At 37.0% G+C, this 22550-nt stretch overlaps 9 protein-coding genes across 10 annotated transcripts; 3 read left to right on the top strand and 6 right to left on the bottom strand.

The window, feature by feature from the left end:
* Positions 1-114: 114 nt before the first annotated feature.
* Positions 115-2387, bottom strand: LOC103315086 (uncharacterized). Its single transcript, XM_008202899.3, has 8 exons — positions 2224-2387; positions 2000-2178; positions 1448-1946; positions 1217-1407; positions 1058-1171; positions 618-1013; positions 539-571; positions 115-492 (listed from the first exon to the last, which is right to left on the bottom strand). Exons 3-6 carry the CDS (start codon positions 1583-1585, stop codon positions 917-919), a joined length of 540 nt encoding a protein of 179 aa, XP_008201121.2. The 5' UTR covers positions 1586-1946; positions 2000-2178; positions 2224-2387; the 3' UTR covers positions 115-492; positions 539-571; positions 618-916.
* Positions 2388-2474: 87 nt separating this feature from the next.
* Positions 2475-3599, bottom strand: LOC103315088 (very long chain fatty acid elongase 7). Its single transcript, XM_008202900.3, has 4 exons — positions 3403-3599; positions 3165-3355; positions 2873-3116; positions 2475-2827 (listed from the first exon to the last, which is right to left on the bottom strand). The coding sequence occupies exons 1-4, from the start codon at positions 3503-3505 to the stop codon at positions 2520-2522; spliced, it is 846 nt and encodes a 281-aa protein (XP_008201122.1). The 5' UTR covers positions 3506-3599; the 3' UTR covers positions 2475-2519.
* Positions 3600-3675: 76 nt separating this feature from the next.
* On the bottom strand, positions 3676-5068 carry LOC107399277 (uncharacterized). Its single transcript, XM_015985423.2, has 4 exons — positions 4801-5068; positions 4188-4354; positions 4031-4141; positions 3676-3973 (listed from the first exon to the last, which is right to left on the bottom strand). The coding sequence occupies exons 1-4, from the start codon at positions 4930-4932 to the stop codon at positions 3859-3861; spliced, it is 525 nt and encodes a 174-aa protein (XP_015840909.1). The 5' UTR covers positions 4933-5068; the 3' UTR covers positions 3676-3858.
* Positions 5069-5377: 309 nt separating this feature from the next.
* LOC107399276 (uncharacterized) lies at positions 5378-6957 on the top strand. Its single transcript, XM_015985422.2, has 6 exons — positions 5378-5566; positions 5611-5768; positions 5812-5925; positions 5971-6370; positions 6421-6725; positions 6773-6957. The coding sequence occupies exons 4-6, from the start codon at positions 6236-6238 to the stop codon at positions 6921-6923; spliced, it is 591 nt and encodes a 196-aa protein (XP_015840908.2). The 5' UTR covers positions 5378-5566; positions 5611-5768; positions 5812-5925; positions 5971-6235; the 3' UTR covers positions 6924-6957.
* Positions 6958-6962: 5 nt separating this feature from the next.
* On the bottom strand, positions 6963-8731 carry LOC662568 (uncharacterized). The gene is made up of 8 exons (XM_064356216.1): positions 8577-8731; positions 8338-8528; positions 8179-8289; positions 7980-8129; positions 7589-7736; positions 7345-7535; positions 7188-7298; positions 6963-7141 (listed from the first exon to the last, which is right to left on the bottom strand). The coding sequence occupies exons 1-8, from the start codon at positions 8706-8708 to the stop codon at positions 6985-6987; spliced, it is 1191 nt and encodes a 396-aa protein (XP_064212286.1). The 5' UTR covers positions 8709-8731; the 3' UTR covers positions 6963-6984.
* Positions 8732-8960: 229 nt separating this feature from the next.
* LOC103315062 (uncharacterized) lies at positions 8961-10580 on the bottom strand. The gene is made up of 4 exons (XM_015985421.2): positions 10353-10580; positions 10113-10306; positions 9947-10057; positions 8961-9893 (listed from the first exon to the last, which is right to left on the bottom strand). Exons 1-4 carry the CDS (start codon positions 10467-10469, stop codon positions 9749-9751), a joined length of 567 nt encoding a protein of 188 aa, XP_015840907.1. The 5' UTR covers positions 10470-10580; the 3' UTR covers positions 8961-9748.
* Positions 10536-12629, bottom strand: LOC662629 (uncharacterized). Its single transcript, XM_064356215.1, has 8 exons — positions 12492-12629; positions 12254-12444; positions 12036-12143; positions 11743-11944; positions 11234-11404; positions 10965-11158; positions 10809-10916; positions 10536-10756 (listed from the first exon to the last, which is right to left on the bottom strand). Exons 1-8 carry the CDS (start codon positions 12627-12629, stop codon positions 10585-10587), a joined length of 1284 nt encoding a protein of 427 aa, XP_064212285.1. The 3' UTR covers positions 10536-10584.
* A 147-nt stretch (positions 12630-12776) lies between these two features.
* On the top strand, positions 12777-14538 carry LOC107399275 (uncharacterized). The gene is made up of 5 exons (XM_015985420.2): positions 12777-12945; positions 13564-13897; positions 13947-14081; positions 14192-14299; positions 14350-14538. The coding sequence occupies exons 1-5, from the start codon at positions 12777-12779 to the stop codon at positions 14483-14485; spliced, it is 882 nt and encodes a 293-aa protein (XP_015840906.1). The 3' UTR covers positions 14486-14538.
* Positions 14539-15510: 972 nt separating this feature from the next.
* nAChRalpha1 (nicotinic Acetylcholine Receptor alpha1) lies at positions 15511-21475 on the top strand. 2 transcript variants are annotated; one of them, XM_064356006.1, is made up of 7 exons: positions 15511-15645; positions 17166-17363; positions 17414-17458; positions 17505-17614; positions 19855-20035; positions 20081-20989; positions 21036-21475. In XM_064356006.1, the coding sequence occupies exons 2-7, from the start codon at positions 17175-17177 to the stop codon at positions 21237-21239; spliced, it is 1638 nt and encodes a 545-aa protein (XP_064212076.1). In that variant the 5' UTR covers positions 15511-15645; positions 17166-17174; the 3' UTR covers positions 21240-21475. The 2 variants fall into 2 exon arrangements, with proteins under 2 accessions (XP_064212076.1, NP_001103245.1); NM_001109775.1 differs by lacking the exon at positions 15511-15645 and having other exon boundaries at positions 17175-17363; positions 21036-21239.
* Positions 21476-22550: the final 1075 nt, after the last annotated feature.

The following is a 22550-nucleotide window of genomic DNA, read 5'->3' as shown; positions in this document are numbered from 1 at the left end:
ACAAACCTGCAAAATATTTCGTAAATAACCAAGTAATCAACATGGTTGTCACGTGATGGTACACGTGTAACACCGAGACTTGGTTGAATTTTTTTCTTAAAACGAAAAATACGGTTTCGAATAGTTCAACAATTTTTAATAAGTGGAAGTAATAGCTCAACATTAATCTTTTTCGTGCTTTTGGACTGTCGTTGTAGGTGAAAAAAATCACACTTTAGAGCAAATGCAGGATCAGATAATGGTGTTGTAAACTGGAATTACAATTATGATTAATGCGAGAGGCACTTGACACAGGAAGTACATTGTAGACCAAAACCGCCGAACATATTATTTGGAATAAGTTGTAGAAAAAAATTATTTTAGTGAGTTTGAAGGGTTCCTTATTTTGCATATAAAGTGGAAGAAGTTTGTAAATTAGTACAAAATATACTCCAATGATAATAAGGGTTGGGACAGGAGTTTGGACCAAAAACCAGTTTTTGACTCGAGGGTCTAAAATTGCAACTGAAGATTATGAGCGAAATTATAACACATTTACCTCCACATTCAGTAACATAATAATTGTACAGATCTAAAACAAGTAATTACAGAGAGAAAATTTGACAATTCTCACGTACGTAGCAAATTCATCTTTAGTTTTGAAGGTCTGAAGGACTAAAGCATTTCTAATGAAATAATTACATTGTTCGTACTTAGATAAAAATTTAATTACCATAAACTTTGTTGCTTGTAGCAAGGTGTTGATTTTGAAAGCTACTTTCAATAAATGTCCTTATTATCTATGTTAAATGTTAACATCACAAAGCGATAAAATAGTCACGGCCATCAGTTGTTTTACATGTAGAACCTTTCAATTGGTTCACTGAGTATATTAAAAATAATAAAACTACAGTTTGTATTTACGCACACATTTATTCTATGACAAACTGGACAAAAAGTATTCCATAAAAGGCAGGGGACATTCGAAAAATGTCTTGTAATAGCAGGGCTTGACATAATTTGGTCCAAAATCGCTAAAATGATTAATGATTTGTGGCACAAAAAACTAAAAACTTACGAAAATAAAACTTTTAACATGTCTTTAATGAGAGAATGATTTCGACCCGAATTTACAAATTCTTGTGCTTCGCATATTATCCTTTTCACACACGCGTTACCGTCCAGTCCACTTCTAGAAAAAGCGTCATAAAACAAGCCCGGAGTTGATGAAACTTACTTGTTGAAAACTTTCTCAAAACTTAATAGGATATCACGTTTTTGTATGCGATGCCGCGACTTTTTTAATTTTTTCAACTCTTTCAAGGGAGTTGTACCACTTGGTAAAGCGAAAGGGACGTCGCACTCAAACACGAGATTATACCCTCTGGGTTGTGCTTCCATCAGTGGTTTGCTCAAAGAAAACGATATCTAGAATTAATTAGTGATTAATTCTAAATTAGCGACTCACCACGAAATTGCTCTTTTCGGGAAACGCCAAGTATCGCTTTTTTCGCGAAAGAAACACGTTGTTTCGTGTTATTTTCGTAAACTGGGCGAGAGTCAGAGTGATTAAGCAGAATATTAAGATGTGCGTTAAAAGCTGCATTGTCACAAACTAATTCTGTGTTGATTAGAACATAAACAAATTGTCGTCAGTGTCACCAAGTTATCTGTCTAAGAAGTTAGCAGTCGTTTGTTAAACTCACTAACGATGAAAAAATACACAAATTCCAAAAATAAATAATACTGTATTTTGGGTTGCTTACAATTACTCAAACTCGAAACTACCTAAAATATACTTCATGAGGGAAATCGTACAATTGGGAAACCTAGTCTCATTGCAAGGCTCAGTATTGCGAAAAATCGCCTCGAAAACATCTCTTACGAAAGACCGTGTTTCAGAATCGATGAATTGTTGAGCCTCGCACATCATTCTTTTTACGCAAGCATTACCATTTAAATCGTATCTGGAATCACATTTGACTAAACATTCGGTTTCGGAACGTAAAAATTACAATACTTATCAAAAATGCTTTCAAAACTTGCTAAAAGTTCTCGCCTTTGAATGTGATGATTTCTTTTGAAACTTTTATGTAATCTTGTATCACTCGGCAAAGGGAAAGGAACATCGCATTCCAGACAAAGCACAAAGCCTTTAGGTTGTCGCATCATGAAAGGTTTACCGAGAGCCATACTTATCTGAAATTATTCCAAATAAAGTGATTCTTAAACTCTATCACTTACCACAAAATTGCTACGTTCGGGAAAAGTCAAATAGCGCTTACGCCGAGCGAGAAAAATGTTTTTTTGGATTATTTTAGTTTCTTGAGACTGAATTGGAAAAATCAAGGAAACTAACATAACAAATTTTAAAAACGACATTTCGCTAGTAATTAATTTAAGACTGTAACTGACCAACTGTTAGGACTCGATTAAATATGTGAATAAGATTTTAGCACTTCTTTGTTTAATGTGGGATGAAATAATAGAACAAAACGTTTTCAAAACTTTTAATTAGTTCCAAATATAACACCATGTCTCTATTTGACTTTTTTCTTGTCTGCTCTAAGGTAAGTCGCTTTGAAAAACTTTCCAAACATGTAGAACAGCAAAACTGCATCGGGAACGGCAACCATGAACACAACTGACGGAAGACCACAGTTTGGGTTCAGCATAATTTGGGAGCCATGGATCATCACTATAATAAATTGAATCATTTGAATCAATGTCATGATCGGTTTAAAAAAGTTGGTCGCTCTTTGAAACCCTAAAGATGCGACCAGGTAGTAAGTGTACATCAAGACATGAACCCCCGAATTTAACATAAACCAAAATGCTGTAACTCCTCCTAAAAATCATTAAAAACTGACCGAAATTCAAATAAATCACCGACCTGAGTAATATTTCGTTAGAAACCAAACAAGTAACAAGGTGGATGTGTGGTGGTAAACGTGGAGACCTGAAATTTGTTTGTACTTTTTCCTCAATACGAAGAACACAGTTTCGACCAGCTCTGCAATTTTTATTAAATAAACGTAATAACAAATTTTCGAGCGCCTTTGTGATTTCGGAGTGTCTTCGTACGTGAAATAATCACAGTTCCAGTTAACTAAAGGGTCCGAAAGCGGAGTCAAATACTGAAAATATTGTTTATTAAACGTTTACAAAAATTGCGAATACTCTACTTGGTACACAAAGTATGTGCAAAAAACTATTTGAAATAAATTGTAAAGCAAAATGATAGTTTTGAGTTTGTAAGGTTCTTTGTTTTTCATGTACTGGGGTAAAACTACATAAATGAGCAACAAATACGTCGCTAGAAAAGCCAGACTTGGGAAAGGACTGTTTAACAAAGGTTTATTTTTTATTAAAGGGTCTACAAGAGAATTAATTTGAAATTTGAAAACAAATGACTTGACTCACCCTCAAGTTCGTAGATGAGGTAATTGTAGTAATCCAACATTTTCGAAAGATTGTGACAAAACTTTGTTAAGAGTATTTTTATAAAATGGAACCAAAACGACATACTATTGCACTAACATTATCTAAAATTATGCTTTACACAATAATCAACGTCTTGTTTGTATTGAGGTGCAAACACTAGTAGCAAGGACTTTTGGTTTAATATACTATTTGAAGGATAAGATATGTTTTTTACTGTTTGTCGCATTTTAATCCGGGAAATGAATAAACATGTTGACTTTTATTAAAATTTATTGTCTGTAAAACCGTACAATACACCCAAAAGTTTGTTTCGTATTTATCGAAACTAAATAGAGTAGAAAAATTAATCGACTAGCTCTCTGAAAACATCACATTCACTTGTGCATTACTCCAATAAACTCTAAAAATAAGGCGCGTTTCCGCTTCAAATAATTTTTATGTGGTAAACAAACTGCCCAAAATGTAGCTGAGAAATGGTATTTCGCATTCCGTGGCCGTTATGGCACGACAGGAATCCTCGTATCTCACTCCGAAATCAATTTCAGACGACCTAAAAAATAAATAACAACTTCAAACCCTAAATCACGTCTTATCAAGCAGCATTTACATGAAAATAGCCGATAAGAAGTCTGCGACTAGAGATTTTCCTTCCGTGTGAATATAATGATGAGCGTCACAAATCATCCTTTTCACACATGCACTACCATTCAAACCCCCTCTGAAAAAAATTGTTACGCTTCGGTGGCACCCGTATTGGAACCTACTGAAAGAAAGCTTTTTCCAATTGAAACAAAACATCGCGTTTGTGCAATTTCTGCTTCTTGAACCATTTGGTGTCACTTGGGAGGTCAAAAGGCACGTCCATTTCCAGCGCGAGGTTCCATCCTCGGGGCTGTACAATTAGTAAGGCTTTAAGGAGAGATAAAGTTAGCTAAAATTAAATTAATTGTATTAGTTTGATTAACAATAAATGGTTCAGGGACAAAGTTTAATTACTTTAAACCAGATTTATTTCGGCGCTCTTTTATCGATTAGGTCGCTACCGCCGGTTCTGGAGAGTAGAGGGAAGGTAAAACCACTCCAAACTTGCCAATTTTTATTAAAAAAATGCACAAAAATTAGCATTTTGAAATATTGTACCCTTGTGTTAAATTTTGTAATCCAGTTTTAATCAAGTAAAGCTGAAGTTTTTAACTTTGGGAGCGTCCTTTGACGCACCCTCTCACTCGAACACTTGAAACGAATTTGCATATACACATCCTAAAATCCTTGAGCTCCTGATACTTGTCTGAATATTTTAACCCCCAAAACGGCTTTAAAATTTAAAATAAGGCTCCTCCATCCACTTGAAAGTGGAATTATAAAAGTGTGACTTACCACAAAATTGCTGCCTTCAGGGAATGTTAAATATCGTTTTTTTAGCACTAGTGGGTTAAGTCTGGCTGTTTTGGTAACGTGACAAAGAGCCAAATTTATTAAAATGGTGATAGGAATAATCCTGAGGAGCATCTCGTGTTGCAATTGAGCGAACTAAAGTTTAACTAAACATTTACAAGTTGAAAAAACTTGACGCTTATTTGTTAAATGCCGGTATTTATTTATTGTTGTTTGATTATTGACTTAACTGAGAATTTGTTTGGGAGAAATGTCGCAAAATGAAAAGATTGCGGTAAGAAATGGTAAAAAATTGTTTGATCGCTCCCGTTTCATTTTATGTGTTTGCTTGTGTAAAAATATTAAGTGAAAATCAATGTTGATTTAGTGAGCGGAAACTCCCGGGAAATCCGCGCCACTTAATTAGGGAAACATTCAAAGGAAATCTCGGATGATCCAATTAGGAAAAAGTGTGAAATTGAATCAGATATGTGTTTGTCTGGAAAAATAAACCGCTACATCGTCCGGTTTACTCAACTGTAAACTGTATTTATGTTACTGTACCCAGCTCTGTGTCAAAATCGATGAGCATCGCGACAAAATCTTCAAAATAATCTCCGGAATAATGCACGAGACAATCGTCAAACTTTTATTCCCATTATCTTGTTTGGTGTTCTTGAGTGTTATCGTCGCTTCGAACGGCGCGAATTCCGAATACAAACACCGAACAAAACGAAAAGTTGTTTTCAGTAAAAGTAGCAAATTTTTCGTACGTATTCACCCTCGAAACCACCAAATTTAACGCGTTTTTAGGTCAGACTCAACGGCAAAGACAATATGTTAAATTACACCGAAATTTTCGCCCACGGGTGGACTTTCAGGATAAATTACGACCTCCCGGAGACGATCCCCAAGAGACACCAATTTTTCAAAAGAGACGTTCACGCCGAATTGGACGGCGTCGCAGATGAGTAGGTTTTTGCGTTAAAAATCCATTTGGTGATTCCTCCTTAGGTCGCTCCGCGGTGTCTACTCCTGCATCCTCAAGTACGTCTGCGAGCGGGTCTCGGAGGTGCAAGCGGCGCCAGAATGCGGCATTTTCTGCGGCATCGGTAACATCATACTCAGGTAATAAATCACAGCTTTAACGTTTGAATGATTTGATTTTTTCAGCTCGTTAACCGCCGAGTCGGAGTTTTTCCAGGCGTTTGTCAACAAATGCGAACACCATGCCAGTAATTGCCCCTACGTGTACAAAGACGCCAAATTTGTTTACCAACCCGAATTGTAACAACTTGATCGAAAATTTTTGCTAATAAATTCCGCTCGTTTGTCAGTAAATACTCTCATTAGTACCAAACTGCTAACTTATTTACCCAAGAGACTGCGACAGAAGGTCGTTTAACTTAATACATCACTCCGCGTTAAGCTCGAAATCATGAAAATCCTGCTGAATTTGTCAATCGCGACCCTCTTGATAGGTTCAATCCGGGGCCTATTGGACACGAGTGGTGAAATATTATCGCGACAAAAGCGCTACTTAATCTGGAAGGAAGGCATCAACTGGGTCCAGGTATCTATATTTTCGGTTCCGGTGATAGATACTAACAAAACCTCTGGAAGATGATTGCAGGGATCGGCCTCCCGATTGAATTACGAGATCAAAGCATCACTGTAGGAACAGTAGTAAAAGCGTATTATTTACTCCCCAATAACAGCACCTACTACACCCACCCTTCTATCGACTATGCGAGGAAAAAGCGCTCCTCGAGCCGATGGGTGGCATATAAATTAATCGAGAGTTTTTTCGAAAGAAACGGCTACGGGGACGGGAAAGCCTGTCTTTTGCGGAGCATATGCGAGGTTTCCGCCAAACCGTTCGAGAGAAAAACGGGAATTTTGGCCGAAATTATACACGCGATTCTGACGTGAGTCGTAAGAAATTTATCGAAGGAATTTTTAAAGGTGGTTCTAGGCCGTCGACGACGAGGGAAACGCTCGACAATCATCTGAATTGCGAGTATCACGCCGCTGAAAAACTCGGGAAGGAAGTAGACAATTGCGAGGCGTTATTCCCAGAATGTCCGCTGAATTTTATTCAGCAATTCACCAAAATGCTCTCATGAATACGCAAAATTTGTAATGAAAATAAAACTTATTCCAAAAAACATTTGTCTTTTATTTTAATTAATTGAAATAGTCAGGTACAGTGAACAGGTCCGCTAAATTCGTGTCGCACTCTTTGAAAATGCGCCCACAGTTGAGGCCCTTCTCTCCCAGAACTTGCGCGGCGTAATACTCATTGTCTCTGTGGTGGCTGACCCGTTCATTCGTAGCAGTGGGGCTGTAACAAGAACTTTCCTCCCTGTCTGGCAAAATTAAAAACTTACGTGAAAAACGTATGAATGAGTTCGGCAAAAAGTCCGAAGTTCTTCTCCAAAGGAGTTCTCGCAACTTCGCAGATGGTTCGCAAAAGACACGATTTGCCCCCAAAGCCTCGCCTAATAAAAAATTAACAAACCCAACTTTCCAACAGACAATTCTTACATTTCCAGTGCTTGTGTCAACAATGCGTATAAATCCCAGCGACTCGCCCCCCGTTTTTTCCGCTGGAAGGTAACAAAAGGCTGGCGAAGTTCGGTCAGATTTGTGGGGTATCGATAGTTAGCTTTGATCACCATTCCTACGATTACTGTTTCCGTTTTTAAATCGACCGGAATGCCGATGCCGAAAATAGCCTGCAATTTTCCTAAATACAGAATGGTGTTAAAAACAGCGGTAACTTTTCAACCAGTAGTTTGCTACCGCCTTGGGGCCAAATCAAAGTGCGCTTTTCGCGGCTTAAACTGTCTTGTCCGTTCGCCGCCAACGAGAGGAAAAAGGCGAGAAAAAGTGTCTTGCACTTAATCATTTTGTCGGGAAGTGTCGCTGGGGGTAGGCTTGGTCATCTTAAATGACCCGAATACTTGCATTTCCAATTTGAGTCTTATTGAAAGCTTAATCAAATCAGTAAATTTTTATTGTGGAAATGTCTCACTAACTAAATATTGGATTAGGTGTAAGGTCGACGTTTCCAAGTGTCAACTGTTGATGTCTCAATTATACCATCAAGAGCAAACAAAATAACACAATTGATCCGCTACACACTTGTTGATTTTATATTTTCAAAAATACAGCGCTACACGTTGCCATAAATTGTGATCATATCTAATAAGCTTGTGCCACAGTCGTGAAAAACTTTCCCGCAATTTCCTCTTTCCTCCCCGATCAATTGTGCAGCGTAATATTCGTTATCAGCGTTCAATTTAACCCTTTCATTAGTGCTGCTCGGGCTACAATCGCGAATTCTTATTATCTGAAAAAGGGCAAGAATTTTCTTACGTGAAAATTGTGTGAATCAACTCGTGGAAAAATCCGTAATTTTTCTGCAGAGGCGTATGAGCGACCTCACAGATGGCTCGCAGGATGCAAGCTTTGCCGTCAAAGCCGCGCCTTAAAACCAAATTTATACAATTCAATTACTCCAAAGGTGGGACTCACATTTCGAAAGCTTGTGACAATAAATTGTAAATGTCCCATCGAGTCGCTGACCGTTTTCTCCGCTCGTAAGTAACGTAAGGAGCTTTTAATTCAGTGACATTTTCAGGGACGTGATACGTAGCTTTGAAGACTGTACCAACTATTACAGTTTCTTCTTTCAAATGGACTGGAATACCAAAACCTGCAATTGCCTTGAGAGAAGTGAACATATTTTTTTATAAAAAAAAATTGGTAACTACTTGGACCACTCCGGTGCCCTTTGGCCAAATTAAAGTACGTTTTTCGCGACTCAAGGCTTGGTATCTCAAAAATTGGGCCGAAGTTATCGATAATAATTGCAAAATAATTAAAATTGAGACAATGTTAAACATTTTGGAAAAGACTGACTAATAAATTCCGAAACTGTCTCAGGGAGAATTTAAATAACTGTTATGTAGATCAGACTGTTACTAATTTGTGATCCAACATTTAGATATTAAAATTAGTCCAGAGAACAAGGAGTGTCACCTTTTCACACAAATATTGGGTTTCGGATTTTTCCATCTCAGAGTTAGATGCGACATCAAAGAAGGAGAGTAAAAGGCAGAAAATTTTCAATTAATTCAGAAATAGTTAGGTAAGTGTCTATAAACAACAAAAATGTAGTGTTAACAACATTTTTTGAATGCTTTTTGGCAGTTCTGTGACAAATTATTGATAGATATTTTAATCTGGATTATCGGAATAATAGACAATGTAAATATTTAAGTTAAATTGTGTTAATACTTCTGAGAGATAGCTATAAATAAAAGTTTTTTAATTGGTTAATTTTAATAATTATTATTTGTGATAAAAATATCTTTTTGTTTAATTTCATCGAAGATAGGATATAGAACAAGGGAAATAAAACTATTAATTTTGTCGCAACGTTTTGATACTTTTATTGTTATTTGTGTTTGAAAATATATTTACATTATTTACACTGAGATCAATTAAAAATAACTCAACTTTGATTTATTTTAAATTAAACTTGTTTGTGAAAAACAATTTGAGCTATGTCCAGAGAAATTAATTTCATTTGTGGCTTGACTAAATAGTTCAATTTTAAATCCGACTTGACGTTTCAGGTTTAAGCTTAATTAAATTTATAACTAGACAGCTTGATTGTTTATACAAAGTTCTTAAAGCTAATTTCAAAAATGATGTTATAAAAATATTTTTAATTATCTGCTTAAGAATCTCTTCACAATTACCTTGTACTTACCGTAAATCATAATAAAAGTTTTTTAACTGGCCCTAAAGTTAATTTTAAAATTTTTGACTTTTATATTCCGCATTTCTGTAAATTTCTCGTATTTAGTAGATAATAATAATCAAAGCTGTGGTTAATAAATAGATTTTATTGATAACTCTTTATTATACAGAAATATTTTTAGACAGTAAATATATCCAATAAATTGTGTGCACAATCATCGAATTTCGCCTTGCAGGACTCGCCCGAGTTCCTCCCCAGCTTCTGAGCAGCATAATATTCATTATCGCTATGTGATCGAACTTTTTCCTTCGTCGTACTTGGACTACAACCAAAAAATTACACATTAATCAAACTTCAGTTTCAGGACGCAATCACCTGAAAACCACGTGCATCAATTCATCAAAAAGTCCATAATTTCTATCAAGCGGACTATGCGATAATTCACAAATGGCCCTCAATATGCAAGATTTACCGCCAAATCCACGCCTACAACAAAAACCCTTTGATAAATTACCGCAAAAATAACAAAAATAAATCACACATTTGCCACATCTGAGCCAAAAGATCATAAATATCCCATCTGGAAAGTGACCGTTTCTTTCTCTCGTAGTAAATATTCCCGAAAGGTTTGATATCAGACACGTTGGAGGGCAATCGATAGTAGCCTTTAATTATCCAGCCGATGATTACGGTTTCTAATTGGAGGTCCAGGGGGACACCAATCCCTGTAATAATCTAACGCAAAAAATGACTAAAAGTTTAAATAAAATTGTGTACTGACTTGTAATCTGCTATTTCCCGGCTCCCAAATCAAGGTCCTTTTTCCCCGACTTGACTCCGTGAATTTTCCAATCAACACGTTCAAAATTAGGAGGAAAGTTAGTTTGTTGGAGAACATCTTCAAACGCGATTATGCAAATGAGCCGACTTTAAGTTCACAGCTCTCGGAGATAATAACTCACAGTTAGCTAACGGAACTTTGTTTATTTAAATAATTGCTACATTGTGTGTTATCACAAATCAAAATGATTGAAAGTGGAGTAATAGCCGAGGGCGAGATCAATCAGTGAGAAAGGGCAACCAGGAAACAACTCGCAACATTCCTCCTTGAATTTGATTCGTTTTTTCGCCGGTGTATTATATTGAACTTGGCTCCCCTCGTCTCCTATATTATACTCCGGATATCTAAAAACGCAATACCAACATTATAAAATACCAGTTATCGGTGCCCTCTGACCTGAACACTATTCGTAAAATTTCATCGACGAGACTCTCCCCCTTAGGTTTTAGCCGAGAAGCCTCGCACAAAGCTCTCAAAACACAATCGCGTCCATTGTAGCCCATTCTGTCGCAAGCAAGTTATCTCTCAGAGTTTACATAAAAATTTACTTACGATCGCATTATGGTTTCTATTTTCGTGTAAAGTTCGCGGCGATGCCGCCTCTGCATCACTTCCTTCGGTTTATCCAAGAGTTCTTTAAATGGTTTCGTGTCATTTGGGAGTTCGTACGAGATGCCCCAGTTTATACCTTCAGTGAATATTTCACCTGGAGTTATTCCCGTTTGAGCAGTCATGCATATTGCGATCTGAAAATTAAATTCGGATAATGGAACGAGATAAAATGGAAATTTCAAATTAAGCTAAATTTACTAAATACGTACGGATAAACTCGAGCCTTCGGGAAACACGAGATATCGCTTTTTACGAGATAAAAGCTCGTTAGAGGAGACCAAGCTCGTAAAAATTACGATTATGATGAATCGAAATAGGCTCGAAGCCGCTGCCATCCTCCAGTCAATAACCATGCGGGAACGCGAGAAAACGGTTATTTTCTTGCGCTCACGATAATTGGGAGAATAAATAAGAGCCGGGTTTGTCATCGCACGTCAAAGACGGCACAAAAATCCCAATTTGCAACTAAATTCCTCAGCTTGTTATTACCTCAAAGTTGTGATAGAAAACAATAATTTGGCTTCATTGAGTATTTTCTACACTACAGCCATAAAGTTCTTTCTTGGAATTTTATAATTATTTTTTTATTTTCCAAATCCACAGCCAAATTATTTCTCAAAAATATAGTTATTGATAGTTATTGATGGGACTCATGAAATTAAAACACGGGAGTTTTTTTAAAATTTTATTAACTTGTTGGGGTGGTGACAAAAAATCATAAATCGGCGTTTGATGCGAGCTGATGAGCTTCCTGTGCATAATCGTTGTAATATCCCAGCGCAAGATCCACAAGCGATATCGTACAAGCTGGAAACATGTCGGCACAATCCTGTTGCTTGTTTTGTCGTGCCCGTCGATAAGCTGAATGATATAAGCGATGCTCTTCAGGCTCGAATGCCGATATGGTCTGTCCCGGAAACCTATCAATCAATACCGATTAATTATCTTCTCGCTTAAAGAGGAAATCGCTGGCAATCACTTTAATTTTCAACTCGATACTAAATGACTTACTTGAACACAAGACGGATCAATTGTTCTGATAGAGTGGAGCCTTTGCGAGCTATCCGAGCAGCTTCGCACAAAGCACGGTAGATGCACGTCCTGCCGTCGAAGCCCATGCTAAAAACACAACAAATTGTTCAGCTAAAACAAAGATTTCGCCGACATTATTCCAAAAGCACGTAACGGCCGCCCCTAAGGCCCTTAACCCGCACGTATGTCCCACTTACGAGTCCATTATAACTTCAGCCTTGCTGTACAAATCCCGCCTGTGTCTCCTCCGCAAGATAAAATTTTTCTTGTCGTCGAAATATTCCCGAAATGTGGTTCGATTAGGCAAATCGTAGGAGACGCCGTAATTCACCCCTTCGGTGAAAATTCCGCCGGGAATAATCGTTTGCGCCGTCATACAAAACGCCCACTGCAACCCCCTCCGTAATTTCAGGTAGGAAAAGGGGAAAAACTTACAATCAACGTGGATCCATCCGGGAAAGCCACATATCTTTTACGACGCGAAAGAATTCCTCTGTCATTCGGAGGTCCACCCGAATTTATTTCAGGAACAAACAACATAAAAACTCCGACGCAGGATAACCAGAGCTTCATTTTGCACAAAGAAGTGGCCACACAATGGCCGATCAATCCGATATTAGAGCACTCGCGATAATTTAATCAGCGAAAAATTTACCGTTTACAACGGTTGAAACAATTAGCGCTTACAATCCAAGTGGAGCTCTAATAGTCGGTGCAAAAATGGCAACGAAAGACGCTTTGTGTCTCGCGATTCTTGCAATTTTTGCGATAAAAGCCACGTTGCAAAGTTTGCAAAATGATATAACAGCGCGGCTAAACGACAATGACAAAACTTTATCGAGAAAACGAAGATATCTTATTTTTCCGGAGGGAAGCTCTCTGCAACTAGGTCAGTACTTATTTTTTTATTGTGCGTTTAGTTGTGTCAATCTATTGATTTGACACACCCTCAGACAAATTTCCACTCCTCTTGAGACCAACACAAAGCCTTGACCTTTCAAAGAGATTGCTGATAAAATTGAAATATGAAACAATAAATTTCAGGAAGCGTGAGAGATAAATTGTCTTGTTCCTGTTTAAAAATCCATTACATTAAACTGCAGCTTCCGGGTATTGACAAACTTGACACTTGAGTGAATCTTCATAAGAAACGCGCACGTGCTAGCGGCCCTAATAATTCAGAGGGGCATTTTCTAAAGCTTACCTGCAGCTCGCGTATCTAAACGAGATATTGAAGTAATAAAATTAAAAAAAGAATTTTTAACATCTGGAATCCCGTTATTTATTTTTGTTTTCAGTTGGGGAAAACATTTTCCAGAAAAATCACCGTTCGTCCTAAGCAAACAGTTCAGCTCAAGTTAAACATCCTCATTAGCTTAAACAAACACGAAAATCATTAAAATAACCGTTGTTCCAATTGACTCAGTCAATCGTCCCTTATGAAAAATCCTCAGACTAGAATAATAAGTTATTTGAATTGGTACAATTAGTGGCACTTTTCTTGCAGTTTATTGTTTTACCATGCCTTCCGTGGGCGTGGGCCAGATTTTCACGGTTGGCTCCACTGTTGCCTTGGCTTGGGAATTACCGCACGACCCGTTTGTACCATTTCGAAGGCCCTCCGAACTGCTCCATCGTATTGACAAGCCTGAAAAGCAAACTTCCGGCGGTTGGGAGTTACAAAACACCAAATCGCCGGCACCTGTCACTTATAAGAAAACCTATTACAATCCGTTCCTCATCAATAAACCACCAGGGGTTGGTTACAGCACTATTAAAGGATTTGTTCCCATGACACCAGTCCAGACGAAAAAGAAGACTTACTACGCCAAGCCTAATCAGTAATTATTGTTAAAATTTTGTGGTTGTGGAAATAAATTCGTTTCATAGGTATCGAACTGTCTCACAAAGTAAGAAAAAAGTTTCTAACGAGCCTGTCACGACTTATTTGCATCCTGTTTACCACAAGATCTACAGAAGGACGCGTCGAGATTTATACGCCAAGATAGAAAAGTTGTTCACAGGGTAAGTGCTCTCATCTCTGTTTGCTTAGCAAAGAGTTAAAAAATACCCCCTATTGATCAGTAAGCTCGTAATTTGCTAAGGAGCTTTGTTTAAACAAAACCTATTTACAGACTAAGTAGAGACGGCAAGGCTTGTTTGCTCAAAGCCGTTTGCGAAGTCAGCAAAGCAACCACCGAACGAGGCACTTTTATGGAAGAACTCATCAAAGTTATTTTTAGGCAAGTAATCCAGTTTTAGACAAATTTGAAAATTTTTTGCATGTTTACAGAGTCAGACATCATCAAGACGAAGGACACCAAGAAAGAGACGAATACGATTTGGCAGCGAACAAACAACATAATTGCACCGAAATGTATCCAACATGTGAGCATTCCATTTGGAGTGGGATGTTTTCCTTCGCTTAATCGATAAATTGATTAATAAAAAATGAACATAAACTATCCGAGATTTATTTTAAAGGCGACGCTTTCGCAATAAAACACTCGGCTAAATCGAATGAGTCGCCAATGTGGGCGCAAAACGCCTGGACGGCTGGAAATAAAGCCATTCAAAACTTCATTTAATTTTGCATCAATAACAATGTTAATGTTCGGCCCAGCAGCAAAACAAGTCGGTTTAGAAACTTTATAAAAGTTTTGATTTTGTTTTTTTAGACATATTATCCATATAAAATTACTATAACAATTTCAAACATATAGAAGAATTAAAAAAATATTTTTTCCAAAAATTCTCTAAAATGTGTTAGAATCAACATTGTTTTTTGTGAAGAGAACTGGCTACATGTGCATTGCAACGTATTGATAAACATTTTTCTGCAAATAAAACCAAAATAAAATGCCTAATACGAAGTAAAGAAAATAAAATGAGGATGCATCAAACAAAAACCAAGCAATAAAAATCACTAGAAAAGTGTGCAGACGATAAGAAAACATTGAAATTTAATAAAATAAAAACATTAAAAATATTTTATTAATCGATAAACCATTGAAAATCAATTATAAAATTTTAACCCGGCGCATCCACCATTTTTCCACTCAACAAATTATCAATTTAAAGTGACAAAATGCAGAGTTGTTTGAGTGCCTTTGGTCTTTTGGGCCCAAAATGCGCCTCTTATTACTTTTTATTCGATTAGTTTCTTTCCGCAAGTTAGAGTTTGGTGTAGTTTCGCGTGAAACTTTTCCACTTTTTGTCGAATCGTGATCGCTTCATAAATTTCTCTTCCGCTCAAAATGATCACGTCGTCCAACCTCTCTTCATAATTAATTAATTCGGGTATCAATTCGAAGTGGTGCGGCATATCGCATTGCCGTTGGTGAATCCTTCATTCATGGTGTTAGCGATAATTCCGGTCCGCCCTCCGGATCGGTCTCCGACCGGGTATTGACTGGCTTTCCTCGGATCCGCTCGCGAACCTCCGCCGTATCAAAGAAGTGCTAAGGGATGCTGCACCCCAGTAGCTAGGGATGTGTCGCCCCGACCACGACGCCGCTCTCTCCCAGTGACGGTGATGCGTGATAACATGACAACGTGCGGTTTTAAAATTCAACACGAGACCATGTAGGTAAGTCCCACCTGCGGCCCGAGGCACCTGACAAGGTCCATCGAGGAGAAATGACCCGAGGTTTGTTTGGATAAAGAAGTGGGCGTTCACTCGAGACTCTTTGCCGTCTTAAATCTTTGGGATCGAGTTCGGAAAGCTCGATTTTTTAACGGAAACTTGATTCCAACTTTCGACACTTCAAGTTGAAACGACTAGCAGAGGCCATCCATTAGAAGTGTCACCTTTACTCTGTTTGGTTTCAATTATGAATCGGATACTCGGAAAGACAATTTCATCAACTTGCTGTTTGCATTTCAAATGTAATTATCGTTGTTTCCCAATTACTTGAAAAACTCAATTGAATCAAAGAATTGATGATTGTGCGAGACAAATTGAGTTCGACAATGCTTTTCATTTCAGTCTATTGTGCCAAAAAGATTATTTTCGTGCAAGAAAATACGACTCGAGGAACGTCAATTGGCCACAATTATTAATACAATATCGCACATCAAATCTCTCCAGCAGCTCGCCGAAGCAAACTCAGTTGACCTAAATAATTTTTTGGTTTAGTTTAAAATAAAATCTGTTTGTGAAAGAATGTAAATCCGACTAGACGTTTAATTAAACTTTTGTCAGCTTAATCGTAACAAACTTTTTTCTTGCATCATTGTCCAACTTTCTTAATGAATTTTTGTTTGTTTCTCCAAACCGAATCTTAAGGATTTATAAGAGTTGAGTAAGTCCTCGAGCTAGGATTCCGACACGAAAAGGTGGTGCTTTATCATCACAAAAACGCATTGTGCTTCCATTTTTAATTTATTTGAAGCGCAGAATTAAATTAGATTGTGAAACTCCATTAGAAAATTTTGTTCTAAACCTGTTAAGAAGATAAATGAATTGTTAAATTAAGTTTTGCATGTTCGAGAAGTTCAACATGGAGTTGAGTTTGTTTAAACTTTCTATTGAAATAGTTGTGTGTTGACACGAAGTGAGCAGGTGTTCCAAGAAGTTTTATTAAATATTTTCAATTAGTTTTTGGGCAATTCCGCCATTTAATTAATCAACTCACGAGTGACAATATTTGGGTTGTGTTGTACAAATTGGTCAGATCGTCTATTTTCCTAGCTCTGGTAGACGTTTTATGTGACCGAAGCGGCTAATTGAGTAATTAGATTCTGCAACTACTGCTGTAGTTTCGCAATTATCTGAAGCCCTTATCTAATTTTCGAGCAGAGACAGAAAGACACTGATTTGGAATCCGAACAAGCTACTAAATCTTACTAAAGTAAAAAAGTGTGTCTTATTTTGTTTCCATTTTGGTCCAAATATCACTACTCGAGTCTGCACTTCCGGCTGACAAGACAAATTATCTCAATAATTCATTCATAATAAAGTTATGACAGTAGTTATAGCTCTGTAAATTTCGCACCGGCCCTTAATTAATTATTGCCTTAGTGTCAGGCTTTCAGTGGCATTCGGGATGATGAATTATGCCGAATGTAATTCTAAAATTGGCCAATAAATGCATCTAACCCTTCCAGAAGTATACTATGGAGCTGTTGCTCGCCCTTTCATGGTTGATTTTGGGAGCTTTTAGCCCTGTAAGTGGCAACCAAGACGCCAAACGTCTCTATGATGATCTTCTTTCAAACTACAACCGCCTCATCCGCCCCGTCGGCAACAACTCCGACCGACTCACCGTCAAAATGGGCCTCAAACTATCCCAGTTAATCGATGTGGTAACTAACTTTCACACACACATCACCCCCATAAAGCACCCATTTTTCAGAACTTGAAAAACCAAATCATGACTACCAACGTCTGGGTCGAACAGGTACGCCTAGCTTGGTATTATTTCAGGTGCAAATCTGGAGTTTCAGGAATGGAACGATTATAAGCTCAAGTGGAATCCGGATGACTACAACGGCGTTGAAACTCTGCATGTGCCGTCGGAACATATTTGGCTTCCAGACATTGTGCTTTATAATAAGTGAGTGATTTTTTAAGCCAGTGCCGCATTGCGGTGTCTTGAACGCACTTTTGACCTTTAGTCCTCTGTCGCAATTAATTCGGTTTTAAGGAAAGTTGCAATAGCGATCGATCGCGCTGTAATGACTGGCCGGGTGGCCACTTTACTATTTCGAGTAAACAACGAAAGCAAAACAAGAGCAGGCAAATTATTTTGTGATTTATGGACGCATTAAAACAGGACGGACGCGGGACGGGCCATTTTTCTAATTTGCGGACCGAAAGTAACGAATTGCTATCTGGCAAAGGGGTAATTCCATTTTGAACCCCTCTACCACACACACTATCACAAAAAAATCGCTCTGTTTGTTTTTTTGGTTTTTGAAATATAATAAATTTATAACAACTGTACTAGAGCTATTTTTCGCACTTTGAGCCAAAAATGCTTAAAAATGGTTGAGTTGGGTTGAAAACGGTGTAATTTGTGCCTTTTTCGACCATTAAAATACTTCAAAACTCATTTTTTGCGAAACTTTTCTAGAACAAAGTATTTTCAAGTGTTTTAGCAGGAGTTGTTCAGCGAGAAAAAAACAGAAACGCAATTATTTTTCATTAAAAATCGCAGAATTATGTTGCAAATGGTTTTATTTTTGCTTTCTTGGACCGCGTAAGCGAGATTTTGTTAAAACAGAATAAAAAGTAACTAAATTATGAGTTTTATCTTTGCGTATTTAACCATTGTTTAACGAGAAGCGGGTTTATCTGGAGAAATTTTGATAACAATAGCTTCTTGTGCAACAAAATATAAACAATGAATTGTTTTTCAATTTAGACGTGAGACAAAACCGAGATAAAAACACTTTATCAATAATAAAAATCGGTTTTTCTGACGAGCTGAACACAAGATTTTGCAAAATTCGTTAGGAAATTTCAAATTATCAATATCAATAATTAATTAAAGTGTGAAAAAGTGAAACTTTTCGTAATTCAGTTAAGAAAGTTTGGAAAATTTGCCTTTTTTCGTACTCAGTGAATATTCCTCACCGAATTTTACAAAATGTTATTAAAATTAAGCAATTATTTCGACCGGTTATCGAGGTAAAATCGCAATTTTTTTGCAAAATTTTACTGAACCAACTTGAAAAATCAATAAATTATTGGATCAGAAAAGATATGGTTTTAGAATTTTTGTGTTACATTAGCACGTCTTTTATTCAAAACGCAATAATTTTAGATTAAACAAAAAGAACAATAATAGAATTGAAATAAAAATTGTGTTATTTTTGCTTTATTCGTGTACTTAAACACGATTTAAGCTGTAAAATTAAGTTTCCGCAAAAGTTTGAAAAATCACAGAACGCATTTGAAAATTACATTACTTCGAGGTGTTTTATAATTTATCTATAAATGAATGTAGGATTGTAGTAGGTATTAAAAGTTTGCCGCTTCTCTCAAAAAAAAACAGTATTAGTTTATAAAAAATTTAGATTTACTGGTTCTTTTCGAAAACCACCTGAGATCTTAGACTCATTTATAAACAGTCCGTATTATATTGAAAGTTTTTTTTATCCGAAAATACAATTTTTTCAAAATTTCCATAAAATAAATCAAACAATTGCCTAATTGGGTCATAAATATTTATAGTTTTATCTTTAAGAGCGCAGTAACGCAATAATTCAAACGATTTTACAAAATTTCTTCAAAAATTATCAAAAATTTCGTTGAAATTGATTAAAAATTTTGCATGTTTTCTCGTGTGCTTAAACACGTACGCATTTGGAGTAATAACTCAGTTTTTTTGATAAAGAAAAATCAGTAAATCAGTTCAAAAATATTTATTTTTACCTTTTAGCACATTTTTAAATCAAAAACACACATAATTAAAATTAATACTTGAGAAAATTTTTATGCCGCCCTCTGACTTCTCGCTCCTGGCACCCGTGTTGGCGCGGCATTCACTGCAGTTAACAATTTTTCTATCTTCTTCTCAGAAAGTACAACAGAATAATACAAATCATTTTTTTTAACTTTGACATTCACTTGTAGAATTGTTTAATTCGGAGTTAGTTTCAGCAAAGCGGCATTTACAATTTTTCTACTTTTGAAAATATAAAAATTCATAACTCGAAAACCATCGACCGTAGGCCAAAACGGTTTGCACTAGGAAATTCCTCGAACATTTTTTTACTTTGCGCTTTGATGGCGTATCAACCGCTCCATCAGCCAATAAACCAGGTTATTACGAATTCACGTCCCCTTTAGTGCCGACGGTAACTACGAAGTGACCATAATGACCAAAGCCATCCTGCACCACACGGGCAAAGTGGTGTGGAAACCCCCAGCAATCTACAAGTCTTTCTGCGAGATAGACGTCGAGTATTTCCCCTTCGATGAACAGACCTGCTTTATGAAGTTCGGTTCGTGGACCTACGACGGCTACATGGTAAAAATTCACGGGGAAAAACCGGAAATGAACGGAGAATTTCAGGTCGATTTGCGCCACCTATCGCAAGTCCAAGACTCGAACAAAATCGACGTAGGGATAGACCTTCAAGACTACTACATATCAGTCGAATGGGACATAATGAAAGTACCAGCGGTCCGAAACGAGAAATTTTACAGCTGCTGCGAGGAACCCTACCCTGACATCATCTTCAATATAACGCTCCGTCGTAAAACTTTGTTTTATACAGTTAATTTGATTATCCCCTGCGTCGGTATTTCGTTTCTTTCCATTTTGGTGTTTTACCTCCCGTCTGACTCCGGCGAGAAAGTCTCGCTTTGTATCTCGATTTTGCTCTCCCTGACTGTCTTCTTCCTCCTGTTGGTGGAGATCATTCCTCCTACTTCCATAACAGTGCCTCTGTTAGGTAAATATCTACTCTTCACCATGTTGCTGTGTACGCTCTCCGTCGTCATCACCATCGCTGTCCTCAACGTGAACTTCCGGTCACCCGTCACCCACAAGCTCGCCCCCTGGGTGCGCGTCTTCTTCATCGACATTCTCCCGAAATTCCTCTTCATCGAACGGCCCAAGAAAGAAGACGACGACGACAACAAATGCCAAGACAGCATGCTAACCGACGTCATCCAGGTCCCCATGATGGACAAATGCAAACCCTTCGAGAAAACCTCCTTTGACAGTTTCGACTTGGGGCTTCCACCGCCTTCCAGGTTCGAGGCGTCGGGCTGTTTCGGGGAGCCGCCGTTCCCCATGCCTCTGTCGGGCGGCGACGAGGACCTGTACAGTCCCGCAAGCTGCAGAACCAACACTTTCGACGGCACCAGCGACGCTAGTCCGTCTTTCGACAAGTTGGATATGCACGACATGGAGAAAACCCTAGCCGACTCCAGGTTCATAGCCCAGCATGTGCGCAATAAAGACTCGTTTGAAAACGTAATACTTGTGGATTTTGCCAAATTTGGTTTTAATTTAGTTTTAGGTTGCCGAGGATTGGAAGTACGTGGCCATGGTCTTGGATCGTCTCTTCTTGTGGATTTTCACCCTGGCTTGTGTGGTCGGTACCGGGCTTATAATCTTCAATGCACCATCACTTTATGACACCACGAAACCCATCGATGTGCTCATCTCGAAAGTGGCCAAGAAGAAAATGGCGTTGTTGAAAATGGTACCGGAGGAGTTGTAATGTTGCCATTGAAGACTTCAGTTGAGATAACGATGATAATCATTAACATAGTAATTGTTATAATATGTTATATGGTACTTGGGTGTGAGCCGTATCATGTTTTAGTGACGAAACGGAGAACGGCTCATTTATCTCGGTATTTAATATTAAATCAATATAATGTTGATGCTGTTTTCATTTATAAAATATTGTAGTTTGCTCATTATATTATTGAATAAATCTTTTCCATATTATAATATCATTATTTTATACGATGTTTATATGCACCATATTCAGTGTATTGTACAGAAACAATAAAAGCGATGTAGAGACGGGACAAAGAACTATTATTGTAGCACATTTGCACAAGGAACTCACTTACAAAATTTTGTTCAAAGCATTAAATACGTATGGTCATTTATCTGATATAGAAAATTTGTGGTATTCAACGAAACAAAATAACTCAATTCAAAAATTAATTTTGTATAAAGTGCGCATTTTTTATTGAAGACAACAGTTCTCATTAAAAATAAGGTAAGTCGAAAAAACTGCTGTCGAACAATAAAAACTTTGATCTTATTTTGTGATTCTCAGTGTCGACAAAAATTCTTTGGAATTTTTTCTAACAAATCAACCTAATTTTGCTATAACTGTAAGTAAACTGTTAAGTAATTTTTTTAATAAGAGAGAGATTCTTATTAAAAAATAAGTTATTAACCCCAGTTCCAGAACAACTTATCGTTAACAAATTAATAATTTCTAAAAATACATCAATCAAATCAATAAAATTTATAAAAATAAAAAACCATTAGCGTTAGTTATCAAAAGCAGTGATAACAATCTTGGAAATTTCGTGCAATTATATGGACAGTGCTATCAGAATGTAGCTGCGGCATTCATAGAGTACTTAGATAATTAAAATATGATAATAAAATAACATTATTAAAAATCTGGTATTTTTACATATGGGCATTTTTTATTTACATATTACATTATTCAGATTAGAACAGTACCCAGTAAATAAACGACTTGCATTTTTTTTTAATTAACTGATTCGATTTTTAGTTTTCGTCATAATTTTTTTACTTCGAAAGGTCTTAATTGTTTGGTTAAAAAAATTTAAGAAGTTTTGAGTAGTTTCAGTTCGTTAAATAGAAAATTCACGAAAAGTAATAGTTGAGAATGCCTAAGTAGTAAACAATACAGAAAAATCTCTTTGAAAAAAGTCCACGACGACGTTGAACTTTAAAAAAGAGTGTAAAAATGGCTATGTTTTTTGAAAGACAAAAACTTCTTAATTAAATTGAAGTGATTTTTTATTAGATATTTTTA

The sequence above is a fragment of the Tribolium castaneum genome, chromosome 4, assembly GCF_031307605.1.
Source record: "Tribolium castaneum strain GA2 chromosome 4, icTriCast1.1, whole genome shotgun sequence".
NCBI lineage: Eukaryota > Metazoa > Arthropoda > Insecta > Coleoptera > Tenebrionidae > Tribolium > Tribolium castaneum.
This window is presented reverse-complemented; position numbering and strand designations above follow the sequence as displayed.